This window comes from Nelusetta ayraudi, unplaced genomic scaffold, assembly GCF_046127955.1.
Source record: "Nelusetta ayraudi isolate G7.1 ecotype Tasmania unplaced genomic scaffold, CSIRO-AGI_Nayr_v1 ptg000025l, whole genome shotgun sequence".
Taxonomy (NCBI): Eukaryota; Metazoa; Chordata; class Actinopteri; order Tetraodontiformes; family Monacanthidae; genus Nelusetta; species Nelusetta ayraudi.
The window spans coordinates 153,481-176,078 of NW_027466075.1; the positions used below are offsets into that span (position 1 = coordinate 153,481).

The 22,598-nt window shown below is 43.8% G+C and overlaps 1 protein-coding gene across 1 annotated transcript in view; it reads right to left on the reverse strand.

The window, feature by feature from the left end:
- LOC142889863 (uncharacterized) overlaps window positions 1-22,598 on the reverse strand; it is a 155,290-nt gene that overhangs the window by 1,357 nt on the left and 131,335 nt on the right. Inside the window, exon 7 of the mRNA XM_076028541.1 lies at window positions 18,755-18,928. Within this exon, the coding sequence (XP_075884656.1) occupies window positions 18,755-18,928 (174 nt within the window). The remainder of the gene's footprint in view (window positions 1-18,754; window positions 18,929-22,598) is intronic.

Consider the following 22,598-nt stretch of genomic DNA (forward strand, 5'->3'; position numbering starts at 1 on the left):
TGAATGTGAATGTATCTTGCTGTACATCCCACTGAGCTCCAAGGGCCCTCTCCATAGGGAGCTGGTCTCTGTCAAGGTTAAGTGTTTTTACCTCTTTAGCTCTCTGCTCTTCAGGAATGGCGGCCAGCACCGAGCGATGATTGCTCACCCACTTATTGAGCTTAAATCCACCTCTACCGCACAGGTCTGTTAGCTGCTGGTACAGATGTATTGCTTGTTCCACCGTGCTGACGGCCTTTAGACAATCATCCACGTAGAAATTTTGACCAACAGTGTTTATAACCTCGGCTGGGAAGTCATGCTGATTGTTGTCGGTTGCTTTCAGCAGGGCGAATGAAGCACAGCTTGGAGATGACACTGCCCCAAAGATGTGGACTAGCATCCTGTGCTCTTGTAGGTCCTTTGTAATGTCCCCATCTGGCCACCAGAGGAAGCGTAAGAAGTTTACATCCTGGTTGAAAACTCTTACTTGATGAAACGTTCCCTCAATGTCAGTCATGAATGCTGCAGGGCCTTGGCGAAAACGAAGCAGCACACCTAGCAGTGTACTTGTCAAATTGGGACCCTGCAGGAGCTCTTTATTTAATGATGTTCCACAGTAGGTGGCAGTACAGTCAAATACCACACGCAAGTTTTTTTTTTGCGTGGGTGATAGACGCCATGGTGTGGTATAAACCACACCTTTCCACTTTCATGATCCAATTCATTTATTGGCACAATTTCTGCATAATTCTTTGCAAAAACATCTTTCATGCAATCTTTGTACTCACTGAAGAACTTGTCCTTCCTCTTGAACCTTTTCAGAAGATGATGTGCTCTTTGCTGGGCCACAGCTTTGTTGTACGGAAGCCTCACATCAGCTTTACGAAAGGGCAGCCTTAGGCTGTAATGTCCATTTTTCAAAACAGCGGAGCTTGAGGCTATTTTCATAAACTCAAGGTCTTCAATAGACATTTTCTTTTTTTCTTCGTAGTATTGCTCAATAAAATCTTGGTTGTATTGTTGAACCAGCAGCTCTTCAATTGATATTCTGTTACACTGCAGAGATCCATCATTCCCATCATCACTGAGAGGCCCATTGATGACCCATCCAAGCAAGGTTTTCACAGCAGGCCCACTACCCTGGCTGCTGATTACCTTCCATGGTTCCATGGCTCTTGGCGCATTGACTCCTATTAGCAGCCAGTCTGCCACGTCAAAATGTTGAAAAGTTACCCCTGTTTTACACCAGAAGCGTTTGCAGAGTGTCAGCAGAGCGTCAGCAGAGCGTCTGCGTCGACGCAGTGAAACGTGGCCACTAAAGTCAATGAGCAGGTTCACACCAGGCGCAGAGCGTCCGCGTTTCAGAAGTGTCCCAGGTAAAAGGTGTCTCCTGGTAAAAACTCTATCTAGAAACATCAAGACGGGTCTCGCGTGATGCTGTGAGATTCTCGGACCGTCGGCGCAATCCAAAATGGCGACACCCTGTCAGTAGTAAACAAACTTTACCTGACTATTTTGCCGAATTACATATATTTATAAAATAGATTAAAAACTATAAGAGATAAGAAGCCTGGAGGACGAGGAGAGCTTAGCCGATCTGGAAAAATATCTGGACGACATCTTCGACCGAAGAGTTATGGGGAAGACGGGCAAGACGCCAACGCCAACGTCAACGCCGTCTTCCAAGCGAAGCCGTCCCGAAGACTCCCCCGGAACAATTTCACCACCCGGCAATTCCTCGATTGACATATTATTGTCGATCGAACAAAGGCTCTCCAGCGTTGATGCCAGGTTAAACTTAATGGAAACACTCCACAAGGAATTCCAGGCGATGCGCGAGTCGCTGGAATTCAGCCAGCAACAGGTTGTCTCACTAGCCGCAGAAAACAAGGAGCTGCGAGGGTCGGTTAAATCTCTCACTGAGGGAATGAGCCAACTCTCTAAAGACAATAAATACTTAAAAGAAACAGTCCTAGACCTCCAGGCGCGCAGCATGAGAGACAACCTGGTGTTCTCAGGGATCCCCGAAAAGGCGGAAGAAGACCCGGAGAAGACGGTAGCGGACTTCTTAACGAAGCATCTGAAGCTTCCTACGGAGACCGTCAAGAACATCACCTTCCACCGGGTACATCGTCTTGGAGGGAAGAAACCTGACAGCCGCCGGCCGAGACCCATCGTGGTAAAATTTGAACATTTCAAGCAAAAAATGCTGGTAAAGAGCCGAGGACGGGAACTTCGCGGAACCGATTTTGGAGTGAACGATCAATTTCCAAAGGAGATTCTGGATCGACGAAGAGTCCTCTTCCCGATCCGGAAAAGGTTCCTCGCTGAAGGCTCTAAAGCGGTTGTCGCGGTAGACAAACTGTTTGTCAACGGTCAGCTCTACCGCGATAGCAAGTCAACTCCGTGGTTGTACTAACCGTTCTCTCCACAGGCTTCAAGACAACAGGTAATATCGTATTAACGCAGCTTATGCCAATATTGTTGTCAATGATAATCACGTAAGCGCCATTTCAGTCAAAGTATGACTTTTCAGCTTCAAACTGACTCTCCCCCCTCAATATCCCTCCCCTCAAACTGCACTAATGTCTCTTCCTCACTTCTTTTCTCTCTGGTAACAATGTTCATCGTGACAGATTGCAACGATGTTTGTTTACATTGGCAGTTGTACGCGCGCACGCACGCACGCACACACACACACGTAACACACACACTAACACATACACCACTCTAGGTCTATATAGTAAACATGACCTCCCTTAAGTTCGTCACTTGGAATGTGCGGGGTATAGGTACCAGGGACAAAAAATTTAAAATTCTCAACCATTTGAATTTTCTTGAAGCCGACATTGCCCTACTACAGGAAACTCACTTAACAAACACTACAGCACATAATCTAAAATCGACCCTTTTTCCAAACATCTACTCGGCGAGTTACAACTCGAAGCAGAGAGGTGTGGCTATCTTGATCAATAAGAGACTTAATTTCATTATAAATAGTACAATATCTGACCCTAATGGAAGATATATAATAATCAACACTAACATTGACAATAAAGATTACTGTATTGCTAGTATTTATGGCCCAAATGTGGATGATCCCTCTTTCTACCATGCCTTTTTCTTATCACTCTCTGCACATGTAAACACAACACTCATAGTAGGGGGTGACTTCAACCTAGTGTTAAACTCTGATATTGATAGATCCAACACCTCAGCTAGCCAACGACACTCATTAGCTGCAGACACATTAAAACAGTATATGAGTGATTTTGGTTTATCAGACCCTTGGCGTTCAAACCACCCAACTCACAGAGAGTACACCTTTTTCTCTTCTGTTCACCACTCATACTCACGCTTGGACTACTTTATCACCAGCAACTCACTCTTGGCAGATATCCGGGAAGCCCGGATCCACTCCATCACTATTAGTGATCATGCACCTGCCTCTATCTCCGTCTCTACAAAGGCACCTAGAGCACCGATCTGGAATTGGAGGCTGAACACGTCATTACTCATAGACTCAGATTTTATAAAATACTTTAATAAGGAGTGGACAATATTCCTACAAATTAACGACTTGCATGAAACTCCTGTACATGTTCTATGGGAAACAGCTAAAGCAGTAATGCGGGGCAAAATAATATCTTATTCATGCCACAAAAAAAAAAAAGAATTAGCTCTGGAGTCTGAATTAGTTAATAATATTAAAACATTAGAATCTTCATATGCCATCCAACAGGAAGAAGACGTATGGAAAGAGCTATGCAAACTAAAAACGGAATTAGCCAAACTGACAGATAAAAAAACCAAGTTCCAAATGCAAAGATTACGCCTTGATAACTTTGAATGCAATAATAACTCTAGCAAATTCTTAGCGAGCCAGCTAAAGTCAAACAGAGAAAAAGCAACAATCTCCTCCATCAAAAACCTGGATGGCAAACTAACCCATAACCCAGAAGAAATTAACCAATGCTTCAGAGATTTCTACAAAAAATTATATTCCTTCGATAATAATCCTTCAGAAGCCTCAATAGATAACTTCCTTAATAGTATTGTGCTCCCTAAATTAAATCAGGAACAGGCTACTACAATGGACGCAGATCTCACTCAGGAGGAATTTGAAGAAGCCTTGGCACAAATGCCAGTAAATAAAGCCCCAGGACCTGATGGCTTCCCAGTAGAATTTTATAAGGCACTTTGGCCTACTATTGGTCCGACCTATAATAGAATGGCTAGAGAGATCCTAAATACTGGACTTCTCCCATCAAACATGAATTCCGCTAACATTAGCCTCATACTCAAACCGGACAAAGACCCATCGCTTCCGACTAGCTACCGACCAATATCATTAATCAATACCGATCTTAAAATTATTTGTAAAGCAATAGCTAGACGACTAGAAAAAATTACTCCATATATAATGCATCCTGACCAAACAGGGTTTATTAAAGGTAGAGATACAACCTCCAACGTACGTAGATTTATCAATCTGATAGACTATACTAACGCCAACAATCTACAAACAACAATTGTTTCGCTAGATGCAGAAAAAGCATTTGACAGGGTCAATTGGAGTTTCTTATTCTCAACACTACAAAAATTTGGTTTCGGGAATTCATTTATATCCTGGATACGAACATTATACAGCTCTCCGTGCGCCTCAGTCAGAACAAACAGCCAGACCTCTCAAAGGTTTAATCTGCAACGAGGAACCAGACAGGGCTGTCCTCTCTCCCCTTCACTATTTGCAATGTTCATAGAACCTCTGGCAGCTGCAATTCGGCAAAATGATAATATCAAAGGAGTCCAAACTTCAACATCTGACCATAAAATAAGCTTATATGCCGATGACGTATTGTTATTTCTTCAAAATACACAATCCTCACTTACTGAAGTTATCAGCCTTATTGACAATTTCTCTTGTATTTCAGACTATTCAATAAATTGGGCAAAATCCACGGTGCTACCGCTTAATTGTAAATTTAAACGAACCACTCTAGCACCATTGCAAGCCGGTAACATACGATACTTAGGTATCAACTTCTCTCCCAACCTATCAGACTTAATACAACTCAATTTCATCCCGCTATTAAAGAAAATAGAAAATGATCTAATTCGATGGAGAAACTTACCCATATCTCTTTTAGAGAAAGTTGCAACGGTAAAAATGATGGTTTTACCTAAACTAAACTACCTTTTCTCAATGATTCCCTATCAACCTCCTGCTCAGTGGTTTAAAACCCTGAACTCAAACGTCACAATATTTCTATGGAAAAACAAACCACCCCGTATCAGTCTGAAGACGCTTCAAAAAGCGAAAGATGCTGGGGGACTAGAATTGCCAAACTTTTATTACTACTATATTGCCAACAGAATAAAGTATATTCATAAGTGGTTCAACCCTAGCCCACATGATGTATCCTGGCATGTCATAGAACAAGCCTATTGTGGTGATATTCAGTTAGCAGACTTGCCATTTATCAGCACACCAAAACACCACAGCTGCATGAAAAGCGTTAATATAAGTCACTCTCTGACGGCTTGGATGGAATTTCTGAAAATCACAGGTTCTTCCCTTCTCCCGTGCGGTCGTATGCCCATCTGGAACAATCCTGATTTACTACAAAATAAAAAAGCACTTAACTTCACACATTGGGCAGATAAAGGTATAACTCACGTAAAACACATAAGAGAGAATAATAATTTTAGACCATTTCAAGAGCTTGTGACACAGTTTGGAATTAACAGTAGTTGTTACTTAGAATACATGCAAATTAAGTCCATAATTAAGAATAAACTCAAACTTGAACACACACACATGGAGGTCTCTCCGGCTGTACAGTCGGTCCTTAATTTCTCACCTCCCAAACTACTTTCCAAGATATATAAAATCCTTACAAACACAGATCGCACTATTTCTATCCCCATTGCTAAGTGGGAAAGAGACCTGTCTCTCCAGCCCCACTCTAATTTCTGGAGAACAATCTGCCTGAACACCTTTTCACTGATAAAACAACCTAATCTACAATTAATACATTTTAAAGTACTCCACAGGATCCACTACACTGGACAGCGGATGTTTCAGATGGGCATGACCGCCACTCAAACCTGCTCACACTGCACAGTTAATGTTCCAGATAATTACTTACACGCTGTATGGCATTGCCCACCAGTAAATAAATTCTGGCACATAGTATGCAATGATCTATCAGCACAGGTTGGTTACACCATCACAGCCACTCCTTCTTTTTGTCTCTTAGGAGACCTTAGTGATATCACCTCAGATAAGGCAGAATCTCGCATGCTGATCACCTCCTTATCTATCGCTAAGAAAACAATACTCATAAACTGGAAAACAAAGCAACACCTGCACATTGCACAATATAGGAACTTACTGTTAGACCACACCTCCTTGGTAGGAATGTCTGCTTCATCCTATAACTAAGCAATAAACAATCAATAGCTGAGGCTGCTGGTTGATGTGGGCGGCCGTGGTCGTGCTGCCGCGGGCTGGGTGCGGTCTGGGGGGGGGGTGCTGGGCGTGGGGTGCTCGGCTGCCTTGCGGGTTGGTGGGGGGTCGGGGGTTGGGTGCCCCGGCGGGGGATGTCTTCCACGCGGGGGGCTGGGCCTGGTGGTTGGGGGGGGGGTGCCACGGGGTGGGGGGCGGCGGCTGGGGTGGGTGGGCGGCGGTCCCTGGCTCTGGGCCGGGGGCCCTCCTGTTGGTGGGGGGACTGGTCCGTCCCTGTGTCTGGGAACTGGCGCTGGATCGTACACGGTGGGGTCACATGCCTGGGGTGGGGCTGCGCGGCCGGCGGCTACCGCTCCTGTGTGCCCGGGTGGCGCCTTCTGCCCCACCTTCGCCCTCCGTCTCCCTGGTCGCTGCCGCTGCCCCGGGGCCCTCGGGCGGTGGGGGGTGGCCCCCCTTTGGCTCCTGGATCCCTGTGGTGTCCCCGGCCCCGATGTCGCTGAGGGGGCGTCCTAACCGGGAGTCCCCCCTGGTCACATAATGGGTGTATTTATTTATTTATTTTATTTTATTTTATTTTATTTTATTTTATTTTATTTTATTTTTATTTTTATTTTTATTTACTTATTTATATATTTATTTTTCCTTCTGTTTTGGGGATTTGCCTTCTGGCCGGGCACCGCGGGGGACTCGATTTGGGCAGCGACCGGGTCCCTGGTGGGCCTCCCCCCGGTGCGGTCTCCTCGCCCTTGCATGGGGCACCGACTGCACCCTCGTTGGCGAGGACCAGGCCCCCACGCAGCCAACGACCCACTGACATTATCACTAGGGCTTTGGATGAGGGTCTCCATCGGCCGGCCACCGCTCCATCCGAGACCCTCTCCAATTTTAATAACATTATAGACACTTAGGGCCTGGGGGGGGGGTTCGTGCACTGCGGCCGCCGCCCTGCTCAGCAGCAGTGTGGTTGCCCCAGGGCCTTACCACCCCTCCATTTTAAACGCACTATAGTCCAACACACCAGCAAGTGCACATATACACACACTGACACTCCTACACACAGTGGGGTCGGCCTGCTAGTGGGGGCTGGACCCGACATCTTTCCCACCCTGGATGGGCCCTGTGCAGTCCGGTGCCCCCGAGGTGCGAGACCGGCTGGGCTTATGGGGACCTTGCCACTTGTGGCGGGGTCCCCCTTCCCCCAATCCCGGGACCGGGCCGCTGCCCGGGTGGTCCCCTTGCGCCGCTCGGGGGCGGGTGGGCGGCGACGACCTGAGACACGGGGGTCTGACAATGGTGGGCGGGGGCCCACGGATTGAGTATTTAATTTTATCTTTTTTTTTAATTATTTATCTTCTTCTTTTACAGGACACAGGGGGAACCAGGGGGGACTCTCACTCGGGGGCCCGCTTTGCCGGCGTTGGGGGCGGGGGTACGGCTGTGGCCCCGGGGGCCGGGGGGGGGCTGTCCCCTGGTGCCGGGGGGTCCCGGGGCGGTGGGGGTGGCTGGGGGGTGTGGGGGGTGGAGGGGGCCGGTTGATGCGCCATACTGGGTCCGTAGGGGGGGGGCCTCTGGGTGCCCGGGCCTGCCCTGGGTACCGATCCTCCCGTTGGGTGAAGGGGCTGGGTCCTGTCATGGGGATGAGTCTGGTCTCGCTTGCCCTGGGGGGCCCCGTCCGGGGGCCGGGCTCTGCTGCCTGTCCGCCCTGGGTTGTGTCCCTTCTCCTTGGGGTATCTGCCTCCCTGTCATCCTGCCCTGGCTCCTCGTGGGGCGGGTGCCCTCCGGCCCGGGGGCCTGCTGCTCCGGGCCTCTTCCTGGCCGGCTTTGCGGCGGGTATGCCGTGTCCGGGGCCCCCCCCCCGGCTCGTCGCTGGCGTGGGGTGGTTGCGGCCTCAGAGACCGCACTAATTGGCAGCCTACTTCCAGTGACGTACTTAAACACACCCACCCCCACATTCAGGTACACACACCACCACATCCATACACACACCACCACATCCATACATGCACACACACACACACACACACACACACACACACACACACACACACACACACACGTATACACAGATGCAAACATGCACATACACACAAGTATACACATATGCAAATATACACACACACCCGCACACACGCACACACACACACAAATATTCACAAGCGCGGGTACACTGTTGTACACTATTGCATAGCTTATTGTCTTATTGATCCATGAGTAGATTATTATCATCGTTATTATTACTATCAACATTATTATTATTATTATTATTATTATTATTATTATTATTATTACTATTATTATTATTATTATTACTATTAACGTTGCTATTATTATCATCGCTATTATTATTAACATCACTGAATGAACTCGCATGTATGTTTGTATGGGTATATATGCACTATCTGACAATTAGCTATGCATATTTACGATCTGTTTTGTTCTCTTTTAACACAATTGTATATTGTTGCCAGTTGCCTCCTCTACTCCTCTCTCTCTATCCCTCTCATCATCTCATCATCCCCCCCCCCCCCCCCCCCACACACACACACACACACACACACTCATTTCCCCTCTCTACTCACCTCCCTATCTATCCCCCTCAGTCCGGTCATGGCCAGAATGTCACCAAGAACATTATAATAAAACCACTGAAGAGGTAGCTCCTGAAACCACCCACGTGGCTCACACTCTCAAGATCTACCTCTGAGAATAAAATCTGTCAGCCATCATAGACATTCAGAGACACTTCTGCTTGTCATTATGGCCGGACCGGACAAGGGAAAAAAAAAAAAAAAACAAAACAAAAAAACAAAAACAAAATGTAGCTAAAAGTGCTTACATGGATGATTAAAAAAAGAATGGCGGTATATTTAAAAAAGAAAGGGGGGGTATTTAATAAATGAAATCATACCTTTTGTCAGCATTATCTGTGTTAACACGGATTTGTGCCTTTAATATTTTATGTAGTTTGTCTTTCTTTTTTTTTTTGCTGTTGTTGTAGTTCAAAGAGTACGTGATTCCTTAAGAAGAGTGGACCCAATTGGGACTGAAGTGCGAGCCTTGGCCAATCGCACACTAAGACGGAGGCAGTATTCTGTTCCTGCACCAAATGCAATGTGGCACATAGATGGAAACCACAAATTAATACGGTATTTTTCAAAACTGTTTTTAAATACTTGAACAAATGAAACATTGAGATTTTCTACCCACTCCAAATCTTTTCATCTTTGTACCATACCTTTTTTGTGTCAAATAAGCTGTGCATGAACCTTTTTCAATTAGCTATCTGATGCCTTATATATTTTAGATTTCTCTTTCCGTCTTCTCTCCCTTTTTTACCAAAAGCTGGAGATTTGTCATTCACGGTGGAATAGATGGCTTTAGCCGTTTAATTGTTTATCTGTCTGCTGCAATAAACAACCGAGCATCCACAGTGTTGGAAACAGGGGCGGTCCTAGAATTTATTTCTTGGGGGGGCAAGCTCGGGGCACAGACGGGTGGCACACCGGAATGACATTTGTTTTGTTTTTTTAAATGCCCTATGCCTTAGGTAATAATAAATGGTAGGCGGAGGTATGAATAATAGAACTATTTTATTTACCCAAATAATGCACAAAACAGTGTATCATCCAGCATTTAGTAATCTTATCTGACTGAGTAAAATGCTTTTTGTTTGTTTGAGTGGGTTGATCTGTGCTCCGGGAGAGTATACTGGTGTATCTAGTACTAGTAACCTAGTATTAGTTTCAGCAAGATAAACAAGTGTTTCATAGGTATCTATGTATCTTTGTTAACTTATAGAGATGGAAACCAACAACTGAGTTTAGTTATGAATTTTTTTTTTTTTTTTTAATTCATAACAGGTACAAAGTGCATACACATGAAAAATCCCTTTGTGAGAATTATATTCAAGTTACCAAAGTTTGACTTATATTACAAGTACACAGTTTATATGTATTATTTACAAACAGGATTATGACAGCTGAATACGCTTGATTTGGTGATGACTACCTGCAGAATGCTGAATTGCAGATGATGGGCCCTCAACCTCATCATTGGGAAAAGTTCCTGGGAAAAGTTGTATAAATTACTCATAATGTCAATACAAGTATAACATCAACTCAACTTTTAATACGTATTCAAATGTTATCGATTTTAAAGACACCCTGCTTCCTTTCTTGACATTGTGGACATATCCTATTCACTTCATTTAAGCGTCTTATGTTATAGGCCACTTGTCTATCCATTAGCTCATAAAACAACAACCACACTTCCATTCAGCACCAATAAAGAGCATTAAAATAGACATAAAGTAATAAAACAGAATGTAATTAGATTAAATTAATATTGCCCATTCCACAGTCCAGAACAAAGCAGAGGTGGTGTGCGACTTTAAGTGTGACTGATTCAGGATGCAGTGACTGTAGTGATGGTGAGGTGAAGCCTCATGAGGCATTGAACCACTTGAGCCAACTGGTTCGAGAAACGGTTCATTTCTCGAAGCTTCATGTGCACACGAAACCACCTACTGGCCAAATGTACAATCACAGGCAAGCTGTGTCTGAACCACGTGTGATGCATTGAATTTTTGTGTCTGTTATGTCTGTTGGGAATGACTATGAATTGCAAAAAATGAATGACCAAATCATTTCTGTACATAAATTATATTTTTTGTTTTGTTTTTTTTTCTCACTTATTTATGATTATTTTTATGGGTACTGATGCCAGTGGTTATGGGGATGCTCCAAACAAATTTTGTTGTTAACTTTGTTCAACAATGACAATAAATAAATAACTTGACTTGATAACTATGTGTATGATACATTTTTTGAATGTATTCTGTTTGTGCAATTTTCTTCTGAAAATGGCATGGGTGTAATCAGGCAGATGACAGTGAAAGTGATTGTGGGACTTGGAAAAGGGCATAGATCAGGGGTGCTCACACTTTTTCAACATGCAAGCTACTTTTAAAATGAGCAAGTCAAAAAGATCCACTTCCTATAAAACAGGAAAACATATTCATTCAGAAATATATTTGTAGTCCAATGATAAAGAAAGAAAGAGGATTAAATGGGTCAACATGTTCCCATGTGCATTTATGCTCATCATTGCACAGAAAACTCATGGTTTAAAATTGTTTAGGTTATGTCTGCCTATGTTTGATTTTATCAATAAAAGTGTGTTTACGTTAAGATGTTTTGCTGTATAGTTTTGTGTTTTCCAGCGCATAGGTTAGGGATAATTGGTGTGTGTGTGTGTGTGTGTGTGTGTGTGTGTGTGTGTGTGTGTGTGTGTGTGTGTGTGTGTGTGTGTGTGTGTGATGCAGACGTTTTGCCAGCAGCATTTCCCAGGATCTCCGGCGCGTCTGCAGTGCGTGACTTTGAAGCGCATTTTCCGAGCGAGGCGTCTCCATCAGTTTACGCCAGGATTGCAAGCTCACGCGACAACCCCGGTAGTTTTGCGTGTAAAACAACAGCGAAACTCTTTTTCCTGTCCTTGTCTGGTCTTTATTTGATCTGAATAGTGCCGAAGCCGATACGTCACATTTACGTTTCACTGTAAAGCACAGCACATATAAGAACAAAATCCAGCACATCGTACATTATGACCAAAATCAACCAGATCCACCGTGTTTTCTAATCCTGCCTGAACGATTCTACCTGTTGTAATTGACGCGGATCTCTCTCTCTCTCTCTCTCTCTCTCTCTCTCTCTCTCTCTCTCACACTCACTCTCTCTCTCCATGCGATCGACCCAAACTCCCTTCGCAATTGACCAGTAGATCGCGATGGACGTAATGGGCACCCCTGGCATAGATGCTTGTGTAACATGGACATTGATGTACAGGACAGGGGGCTCCATCCTATCACCTCTCCTCTCCTCACTCTCTCCCTAAGCTCTCAAAACTATCTCCAAACTAAACGCTATCTAGTCTCAAACACTCCAAACTATAAACTCTCTCCAAATCTCAGTTGACTGCAACTCTCCTACAATAACCCCCATTTTGAATGGAGCCTGAGGGATCTATATAAACCGTTAAAATATAAATTGCATATATATATATATATTATATATATATGTATAAATACATATATGTATATATATATATATATGTATATGTATATATATATATATACACATATATACATGTATATATATATATATATATATACATATATATATATATATATATATATATATATATATATATATATATATATATATATATATATGTATATATACATACATATACATATATATAATATATATATCTGCAATTTATATTTTAACGGCTCAGGGCGCTGGGACGAATTCCAAATTGTGTGCAGATACAGGCCTACACTTCAAATAATTATGAGAAAAACCCAACGTAAAGAGAGCACTTCCATTAGGAAATAGTCAACCTGAAATTTCGTCTTCTACTGACACCTGCTGGTCAAATTGAATAGTTGCAAATATTGTGAACAAGTTGTCATCTAATTCTATTCCTAAACAATATGGCCATTCGAAGTGAAGTATTAAGACAATTAATCAGGTTTGTACTGCTTGATTAAACACATTCATCCCGTTCCAGTGCACTAAAACCCACTCCCTTCAGGACCGTGTCAGCGAAGCGAAAACTTCCTTGAGTGACGCTTTTTCCCAGCATGCAATGCGAGCTAGCGATTCACAAAACTATTTCATCACAAACATGGATGTAAAAAATAAAAAGGGACGAAAAATGAAACTTCAGGAACACCAACCAATACAATGCAATACAAGCAGAACTGGGCCGAAGTTTTATATTATGTACACCATAATACAGCCTTCTGGTGGACAAGCCATACTATTTAATCCGTGTCCTCCTATGGTACTTCCGTGGGTGGAAGCTCATCGTAGAATTCACGTGCTGGGTGCTTGTCACTCCACCAATCGTTGCGGCAGTCGTAACAGAAATGCTGGAAATAATGTTCTTGTTTTGTATTGTAGGGGAGGAAATATCTAGACACAAATAGTAATATCTCCCCAATACGTATTCCGTCGTTCCGGTGTCAAGGTGAGGATTTCAAAGTAAAATACATAATAATTAATTTAATCTGACTCCATTTGATAATAATAACTCTACTTTTATACATTGATTGAGAGAAAGACTTGATTAACAATTAAGAATATAGACTCAATAATAATAAACTTCTCGTGATCTGACATTAGTCTTCAGTTCAGGGATGGCTTCTATAAATTAACAAAACTATTCAGTTTGTTCATTAAACATGGAAGAATAGCCTGATGTCTGGGTTGGAGTATTCAGAGGTTATTGAACATGATACCCAATCTTATCTGTCCAACTCAGAGGTTAAGGGTTTGAATAATGTCCAGTGAAACTTACCATATAACTAAGGGCTTTGGGATTCTGATTAATCCCTATCTTAGTTCAGTGATGGCAGATATAGACAAAGCATTCAGTGACCTTCTTAACATAGAAGAACAGCCCAGACATCTAGGTTGAGATGTTCAGAGGTTTATATCTTCCAACTCAATAGTTAGAAAAACATGACACTCAATCTTTTCTATTCAACTCAGAGGTAAAGAGTACAAGCATTACTCAAATGAATTTACCATATAACTGAAGACTAAATCAATATCTGATGTCAGATTGCTCTCCACATAGAAACAAAAGTCTCAACAAGTTAATATTGAAGGGGAATGGATAACATACCAGTTTATTGCGATGTCCAGAGTAAAAATGCAGCAAAAATGTAACAGACCGGTTGTGTAAAAATGATGGTAGAAAAAATCAAGAAGTCAAAGAAAAAGAAGAAGAAGAGAGAGAGAGAGAGAGAGAGAGAGAGAGAGAGAGAGAGAGAGAGAGAGAGAGTGGGTCCCAGAAAAGGAGAGAAAAGAAAGACGCCCTCAGATTCTTGTTCCTTCCCTTAAATATCCTCCCAGAACAGAGACACTGCTAAAATGCATATTTAAAAGATTCAGATCAGATCAACTCTTCCTACTCGGGAACCTTTTGGGTCATCAGGGGTAATTTTCCACAGCAACAATAGATCACCAAGACCTTCACACCTCTCACACTGACACTCACAACATTTCAAAGGAAAGTTCTAAACAAAAGGCAGAGACAGTCCCTGAATGCAAATCCAACAAACACAAGGAGATACCTTTTGGCCCTCGGGGGTTCCTTTCCCGCGACATGTAAATCATGTAAGTTAATTACAATAGGTGAGATTGATACAGTTGTAACCCCTGTCTTTGAAGAACTTCCATTGTTAGAGAAAACACTTCAGGATGTGGATTTGACTGTCTTACAGTATGAGCATTTAAAAAAAACAACAACATAATAATAATATGAATTTTGACCATGTATGTTTTGGAGTTCATTGAAAGAGGTTAATAATAAAATAAAAATATAATGTATATATGTATGTGTATATATATATATATATATATATAGTGTGTGTAACTTTAACTAACTTATCTATTTCTATCCATCTATCAAACTTACTATCTAGGGATCTTGATATTGTGTTGGCAGATGCATTATCACGTGTACATGTGGACTAGCTGCGAAATTCTTATTTCGGGGGAACTGAGGGTTTTCTTGTTTAGTTTTGTTTGTCGGTATGTTAATAGGGTTTGGTTCTTAAGGGAGGGGGTGTTATGACCCACGGGTGGGTCTAGGTGCCTCTATGTTTCTGTCTGTGTGTGTGTGAGAGAGTGGATGATGCTTTGCAGGTGCGGTCCTGGATGTTGGCTGCTGATTGGACGCGCCATGGCTGAGAAGGAGGAGCAGTCGAGCCAGCCTGACGGTCATCCCTCCTCCGCTCCCAAGTCCACAGTTAGTCACTTCTGAAATGGCGTTAGAGCACGCAGCCGTAGGGGTGGGCTGCCATTTTCTTTGTCCCCTCTTTTCTCCTGTTTATTAAGTATGTAGGGAGGTTAGCCTTTCTGTATTTGGCTTCTCTTTCTTTCTTTAGTTAGTTCTTAAGGTGAGCTAGTTGGAGTTTGTTTATTATTTTGGCCTGGGCCCACCCTGAAGCCTTTGCTGCCCACCGGTTAAGTTGTTTTGTTTCTTTCATTTACTGATTCATAAATGTTTTTGTTGAAAACCGCCAACTGCCGTGAGAAATTAATGAGGCTTGGGAGTGGGGGAAGGTGTCCCACACGTTGCGTCTCGGTCCCCCTAGACGGGACGTAACACAGAGTTTTCACCGTGACAGAAAGTTGAGCTCCTTCCGTTTTACAAGTGATGTCATCACGTTAGGCTGTTCCATCCCTGCTAAATTCTTTAAAGAACTACCGTTAGTAAACTTTTAAATTATAATACGCTCTACACTAATTGTAATTTCCTGCCCGTGGTTCTATATTGCAACAGTTGACGGCTCATATCAGCAGATAAGCAGCAACAATCTGGGCATTGCGGGTGATTCATAAATATGTCATTTCTTATTAATTAGCCCATAAGTGTTGTACACCAGTGTGACACCAAATGCTTGTTGCTGACAGCAGTGAAGAAATGACACTCTAGTGGTTCTGCACATTAGTATAAATAGAGTGATTCTCTATCATTACATGACAGGACGGCGGCACTCTGACAGATTCCATGAACCTGGACACTGATGATCCAGACTCCGGTCCAGATGACACAACAGGCCACAGTGGAAACGGGTCAGAGCATGGACTGGCTGCTGAAAGGATCCAGGTAGGTGGCGCTGTCATCCCAAGTTGTGTGGTGTGGAGGATCAGGGCCAAAGTTCCAGATGCTCACAGATGTGACTGTGGATTCAGGAGGAGTGTTTGAAGGCTGGACTCCCAACAGTGATTGGCTGCTGAGGACCTCTCAATCACAATCAGGTTTTTTAGTGGCTGTGAGATTGAAAGTGAGATTGCATTGTCCAGGTAGGAGGACAGCAGTCAGCCATGTTTCACCTCCAGTCAACACGCAGTGGTTCACATGAAGGTCCAAGAGGCCTACAGACCTACACTGAGTCTGGACGTGGCAGTACAGTTGGATCATTGTCTTTGTTGTGTTGTTTGGTCATTGTGATCCAATGTAATGTGAGAGAAGGACGAGTGCAGTTATATTGGAGTGAGTTATTTCGAGTGTAATAGAAGTTATAATGCAGAGTCTGTTTTTATGAAATGTTCTATCACCTGGCATCCATCCATCCATCCATCCATCCATCCATCCATCCATCTTCTACTGCCGTATCTGGAGTCAGGTCTCGGGGGCAGCAGCCTCAGCAGAGACCCCCAGACTACCCTGGACCCAGTCACCTCCTCCAGCTCCTCCAGTGGGACCCCAAGGCTTCCCAGTCCAGCCCAGAGACCTGGTCCCTCCAGCAGGGTCTCCTCCTGGTGGGACACACCTGGAACACCTCCCCCTTGTCCCAAACAAGACCCCGAGATGCTGGAACTCCTCCCCCTGAGGCAGGGCCTCCCCACCGACCCAGAGAGGGCAAACCACCTCATATCTTGCATTGATTTATCTGTTGGTGATTAATTATAATGTATCATTTATTTTATTTAAATTATATTTGAACTGAATTGGATTTGTTTGTAAAAGTGAGATTTATTTTCATTGATTCATGTGGTTTATGTTGAGACCTAGTGGAGAAGTGGGTATGGCCTACAGAAGGTTTGAGTACACAAGTTATTCAGATATGGAGAATCCCCATGGTAGGACTTCAGGAGATATATAATCAAAGTGTTAAAGCAGCAGAAATGAAATGTCAGTTGAGGTCAAAGTCACACAGGTTGTGATGGCTTTTATTGTCAGAATATTGAATCATTGAAATATAATGTTTGAGCTAGTAACAAAGTTAGGATGATATAACATAATCACATAAAATAAATGATCTGGTTTCCTTCTGATTCATTGACGTCCTTCTGAAATCTCCACACAAACATCTGGCAAGCATCAAAACCATGAATTATTTTGAGGGAAACTTCTTTTGTCTTACTTATGATTCAATAATGATTTGAGTTCCCATCACAGGTGTTGTGAATCACTTTATCTTTTCCACATGATTTCCTTATTTAAGATCATGAAGCAGAAATAAAGTCTCTTGAAAAGTATTTTTCACCTCCAAAATGAAGATGTTATAGAAGTCTGAAGTGAGAGCAGAGCAGTGTGTTGTTGATGTGTGGAACCTTCATGCTGAGATGTTCCAGCCGTGGATGATGAGAGCAGAAGCAGTGGTTGTGTTGCTGCTGCCTTCACTGAGCAGCTGCTCCAAGTCCTGCTTCTTCCACTGAGGATTCAGCTCCACCAGTGGCTTCTGGGACATCTCTCCCAGTAACCACAGCAGCTTGTAGGGAGAAGCAGTCCGCCAGCCACCAGGCTGCACTGGGGTCAAAGGTCGTGACACGCCCACACAGTGTTGGTGCCTGCAGCTTGCTGTTTGGCTCCACTGGTTGTAGTTCTGTCAGCCACCAGTAGATGGAGCGCTCCTCTTCACTCTCCTCATCCTCACCACCACCTGCAAAGATAAGAAGAGACAGCAGGAGTCAGGACTCAGGGTCCTTGAACGCATCATCACAGAGACGTTGACTGTTGATGAAGATGATGGAGTGACTGGTGAGAAGAAGCAGACTCTCAGTCACATGTCAAGTGTGGAACATCAGAAGGTCATGTGACCATGGAGTGTTGGACTGATACTGAGGCCTGATGAAGATGAACTGATCAATAATTGGGTGGTGAACTGAGAGAAGAAGCAGTTTGGCAGCAGATGTTGGATGAATGAGGAGCAGCTGGACGTCACCATCCTCTTCTCACACTGTGACTGGGAACACTGGACCTCTGCTGTGGGATCAACTGGCTTTGGTGCTGGAACCATCATCCACTGGTTCCAAACCAGTACTAACCTCACACTCTTCAGTTGATGGTCACTGCTGTAGACAAGATCCATCAGTGGCTTCACTGATGACTCCTTCAGGGGGTTCATATTCAGGTCCAGCTCTCTGAGGTGGGAGGGGTTGGACTTCAGAGCTGAGAGCAGGCAATCACAGCTGAGCTCTGACAAATTGCAGCCCCACAACCTGAATAGAGAATAAATGATGGAATTTATAATGATGGAGAGTTTTTCCTGGGTGTCATCACTCTGAAAATCAAAGTGAAATGTCCACTTCAGCATCTGCAATCTGCAATCTGACCACTAGATGGGAGGATTTTACCCACTGTACCTTCAAGCCCAGTTTCATTCATTACTATCACAAACCAGTGTCTGCAAATTGAATTTCCAACAGCAGTGAAGTGAAAATCATGACGACAACAACAAGAGTTATAGAAGTTGTAGAGTGAAGAGGGTGAACTGACCTCAGAGTCTCCAGTTTACAGTCTGGACTCTGCAGAAAACCACTCAGCTCCTTAACTGATGAATCCTGAAGATAGTTCTCAGCCAGGTCCAGCTCTCTGAGGTGGGGGGGGTTGGACTTCAGAGCTGAGAGCAGCCAATCACAGCTGATCTTTGACAACCTGCACCTCTCCAACCTGAATACGGAATAAATGATGGAGAGTGTCATTCACAGTTGGGTGTGCGCGCGCGCGCGCGCGTGTGTGTGTGTGTGCGTGCGTGAGTGCGTATGTGCGCATACGTGTGTGTGTGTGTGTGTGTGTAATTTAAAACCAGTTTTACACATTTCTAATGGAATCAAAGTGAATTCCAACAAACTCAATTCAAAGTCATGACAACAACAACTGCAGCAGTTGTAGAGTGAAGAGGGTGAACTGACCTCAGAGCCTCCAGTTTCCAGTCTGGACTCTGCAGAAAACCACTCAGCACCTTCACTGTTGAATCCAGAAGGCAGTTCCAACTCAGCTCCAGGTGTCTGAGTTGGGAGGGGTTGGACTTCAGACCTGAGAGCAGCCAATCACAGCTGAGCTCTAACAAACTACATCTCCACAACCTGAATAGAGAAGAAATGATGGAGAGTTTTTCCAGGGTGTCATCACTCTGAAAATCAAAGTGAAATGTTGACTTCAGAATCTGACACTAAAGCAATCTGAAATCTGACCACTAGATGGTAGTATTTTACACACTGTACCTTTCCACCCAATTTCATATGCTTCAAACACAAAGCAGTGACTGCAAATTGAATTTCCAACAGCAGTGAAGTGAAAATCATGACAACAATAACAAGAGTGATAGAAGTTGTAGAGTGAAGAGGGTGAACTGACCTCAGAGTCTCCAGTTTACAGTCTGGACCCTGCAGAAAACCATTCAGCTCCTTCACTGTTGAATCCTGCAGTTGGTTCTGACCCAGGTCCAGGTGTCTGAGGTGGGAGTCGTTGGATTTCAGAGCTGAGAGCAGCCAATCACAGCTGAGCTCTGACAACCTGCAGCCCTCCAACCTGAATAGAGAAGAAATGATGGAGAGTTTAGAATCAAAGTCAAATGTCGACTTTAGAATCTGACACTCAACAAAGGAGAGAGGGTGAGTGAATGAGCGCTGCAATCTGAAATCTGACCACCAGATGGCAGGATTTTACACTCTGTACCTTTAAACCAGGGGTGCTCACACTTTTTCAACATGCAAGCTACTTTTAAAATTACCAAGTCAAAAAGATCTACCTACTATACAATCGGTGTGTGTGTGTGTGTGTGTGTGTGTGTGTGTGTGTGTGTGTGTGTGTGTGTGTGTAACGCACATGTTTTGCTAGCAGCATCTCCCAGGATCTCCGGTGCTTCTGCTGTGCGTGACTTTGAAGCGTATTTTCCGAGCGAGGCGTCAAAACAAAATTCAGTACATTGGACATTATGACCAAGGGCCAATTCCAATTCCTCCCTTAACTCCTCAATCTCAACCCTCGCCCTTAACCCTCAATCTTTGGCCCTCAATCTTGGCCCTCAAAAATAAGTGTAAGGGCTTAGAAATGGGACACCCCTTAAGTGCAGTTACGTCTTCAGACTGTGGGGGGCTGCCTTACGCCAAAGCTAAGTCCAGTCTGTCAAGAAGACGACAACGACGAAGAAGAAGGAGAAGAAGAAAAAGACGATGAAAAAGAAGAAGTCCTCCGTCGCTACACAACGAGGTACACAAGTAACGTGAAGCCGGGACCGCCGGTCCGGCTGACAAACATCGTAAAGTAAAAAAAATAAAAATGTTACGCAACAACAATGTCAATAATCCATAAAAAACTCTTAAACTAAGACAATAAAATGGTTTCGTAATATTTATATCTTTATTAACTAAGAAAATACTTCCATTTGTAGCTCGCTTTTTCGTCGCCATCTTTTTCGAAGATGTCTTGGCGAAAATACGCAATGCCTTCTGGGTAGCCCTCACTGCCAAGGGTGGTCCCGGAGAATCTCAATATTGAGGGCGATACAGCCCTTAATCTCCTCCCTCAACTGGACGTTCTTAGAATCGGGACAGCATTTGCACCTAGCAGAGAGCGCACATTTTTGAGATTGAGGGTTGAGATTGAGGGTTAAGGGAGGAATTGGAATTCACCCCAAGATCAACCACAACCACCGTGTTTTCTAATCATTGACTTCCTGCCTGAACCATTCTACCTGCTGTAAGTGACGAGGACTCCACTCTTAAAGCTCTCTCTCTCTCTCTCTCTCTCTCTCTCTCTCTCTCTCTCTCTCCGACCTAATGGGCACCCCTGTTTCAAACCCAGTTTCACTCATTTCAAACACAAACCAGTGACTGCAAACTGAATTTCTAACAGCAGTGAAGTGAAAATCATGACAACAATAACAAGAGTGATAGAAGTTGTAGAGTGAAGAGGGTGAACTGACCTCAGAGCCTCCAGTTTCCAGTCTGGACTCTGCAGAAAACCACTCAGCACCTTCACTGTTGAATCCAGAAGGCAGTTCCAACTCAGCTCCAGGTGTCTGAGTTGGGAGGGGTTGGACTTCAGACCTGAGAGCAGCCAATCACAGCTGAGCTCTAACAAACTACATCTCCACAACCTGAATAGAGAAGAAATGATGGAGAGTTTTTCCAGGGTGTCATCACTCTGAAAATCAAAGTGAAATGTTGACTTCAGAATCTGACACTAAAGCAATCTGAAATCTGACCACTAGATGGTAGTATTTTACACACTGTACCTTTCCACCCAATTTCATATGCTTCAAACACAAAGCAGTGACTGCAAATTGAATTTCCAACAGCAGTGAAGTGAAAATCATGACAACAATAACAAGAGTGATAGAAGTTGTAGAGTGAAGAGGGTGAACTGACCTCAGAGTCTCCAGTTTACAGTCTGGACCCTGCAGAAAACCATTCAGCTCCTTCACTGTTGAATCCTGCAGTTGGTTCTGACCCAGGTCCAGGTGTCTGAGGTGGGAGTCGTTGGATTTCAGAGCTGAGAGCAGCCAATCACAGCTGAGCTCTGACAACCTGCAGCCCTCCAACCTGAATAGAGAAGAAATGATGGAGAGTTTAGAATCAAAGTCAAATGTCGACTTTAGAATCTGACACTCAACAAAGGAGAGAGGGTGAGTGAATGAGCGCTGCAATCTGAAATCTGACCACCAGATGGCAGGATTTTACACTCTGTACCTTTAAACCAGGGGTGCTCACACTTTTTCAACATGCAAGCTACTTTTAAAATTACCAAGTCAAAAAGATCTACCTACTATACAATCGGTGTGTGTGTGTGTGTGTGTGTGTGTGTGTGTGTGTGTGTGTGTGTGTGTGTAACGCACATGTTTTGCTAGCAGCATCTCCCAGGATCTCCGGTGCTTCTGCTGTGCGTGACTTTGAAGCGTATTTTCCGAGCGAGGCGTCAAAACAAAATTCAGTACATTGGACATTATGACCAAGGGCCAATTCCAATTCCTCCCTTAACTCCTCAATCTCAACCCTCGCCCTTAACCCTCAATCTTTGGCCCTCAATCTTGGCCCTCAAAAATAAGTGTAAGGGCTTAGAAATGGGACACCCCTTAAGTGCAGTTACGTCTTCAGACTGTGGGGGGCTGCCTTACGCCAAAGCTAAGTCCAGTCTGTCAAGAAGACGACAACGACGAAGAAGAAGGAGAAGAAGAAAAAGACGATGAAAAAGAAGAAGTCCTCCGTCGCTACACAACGAGGTACACAAGTAACGTGAAGCCGGGACCGCCGGTCCGGCTGACAAACATCGTAAAGTAAAAAAAATAAAAATGTTACGCAACAACAATGTCAATAATCCATAAAAAACTCTTAAACTA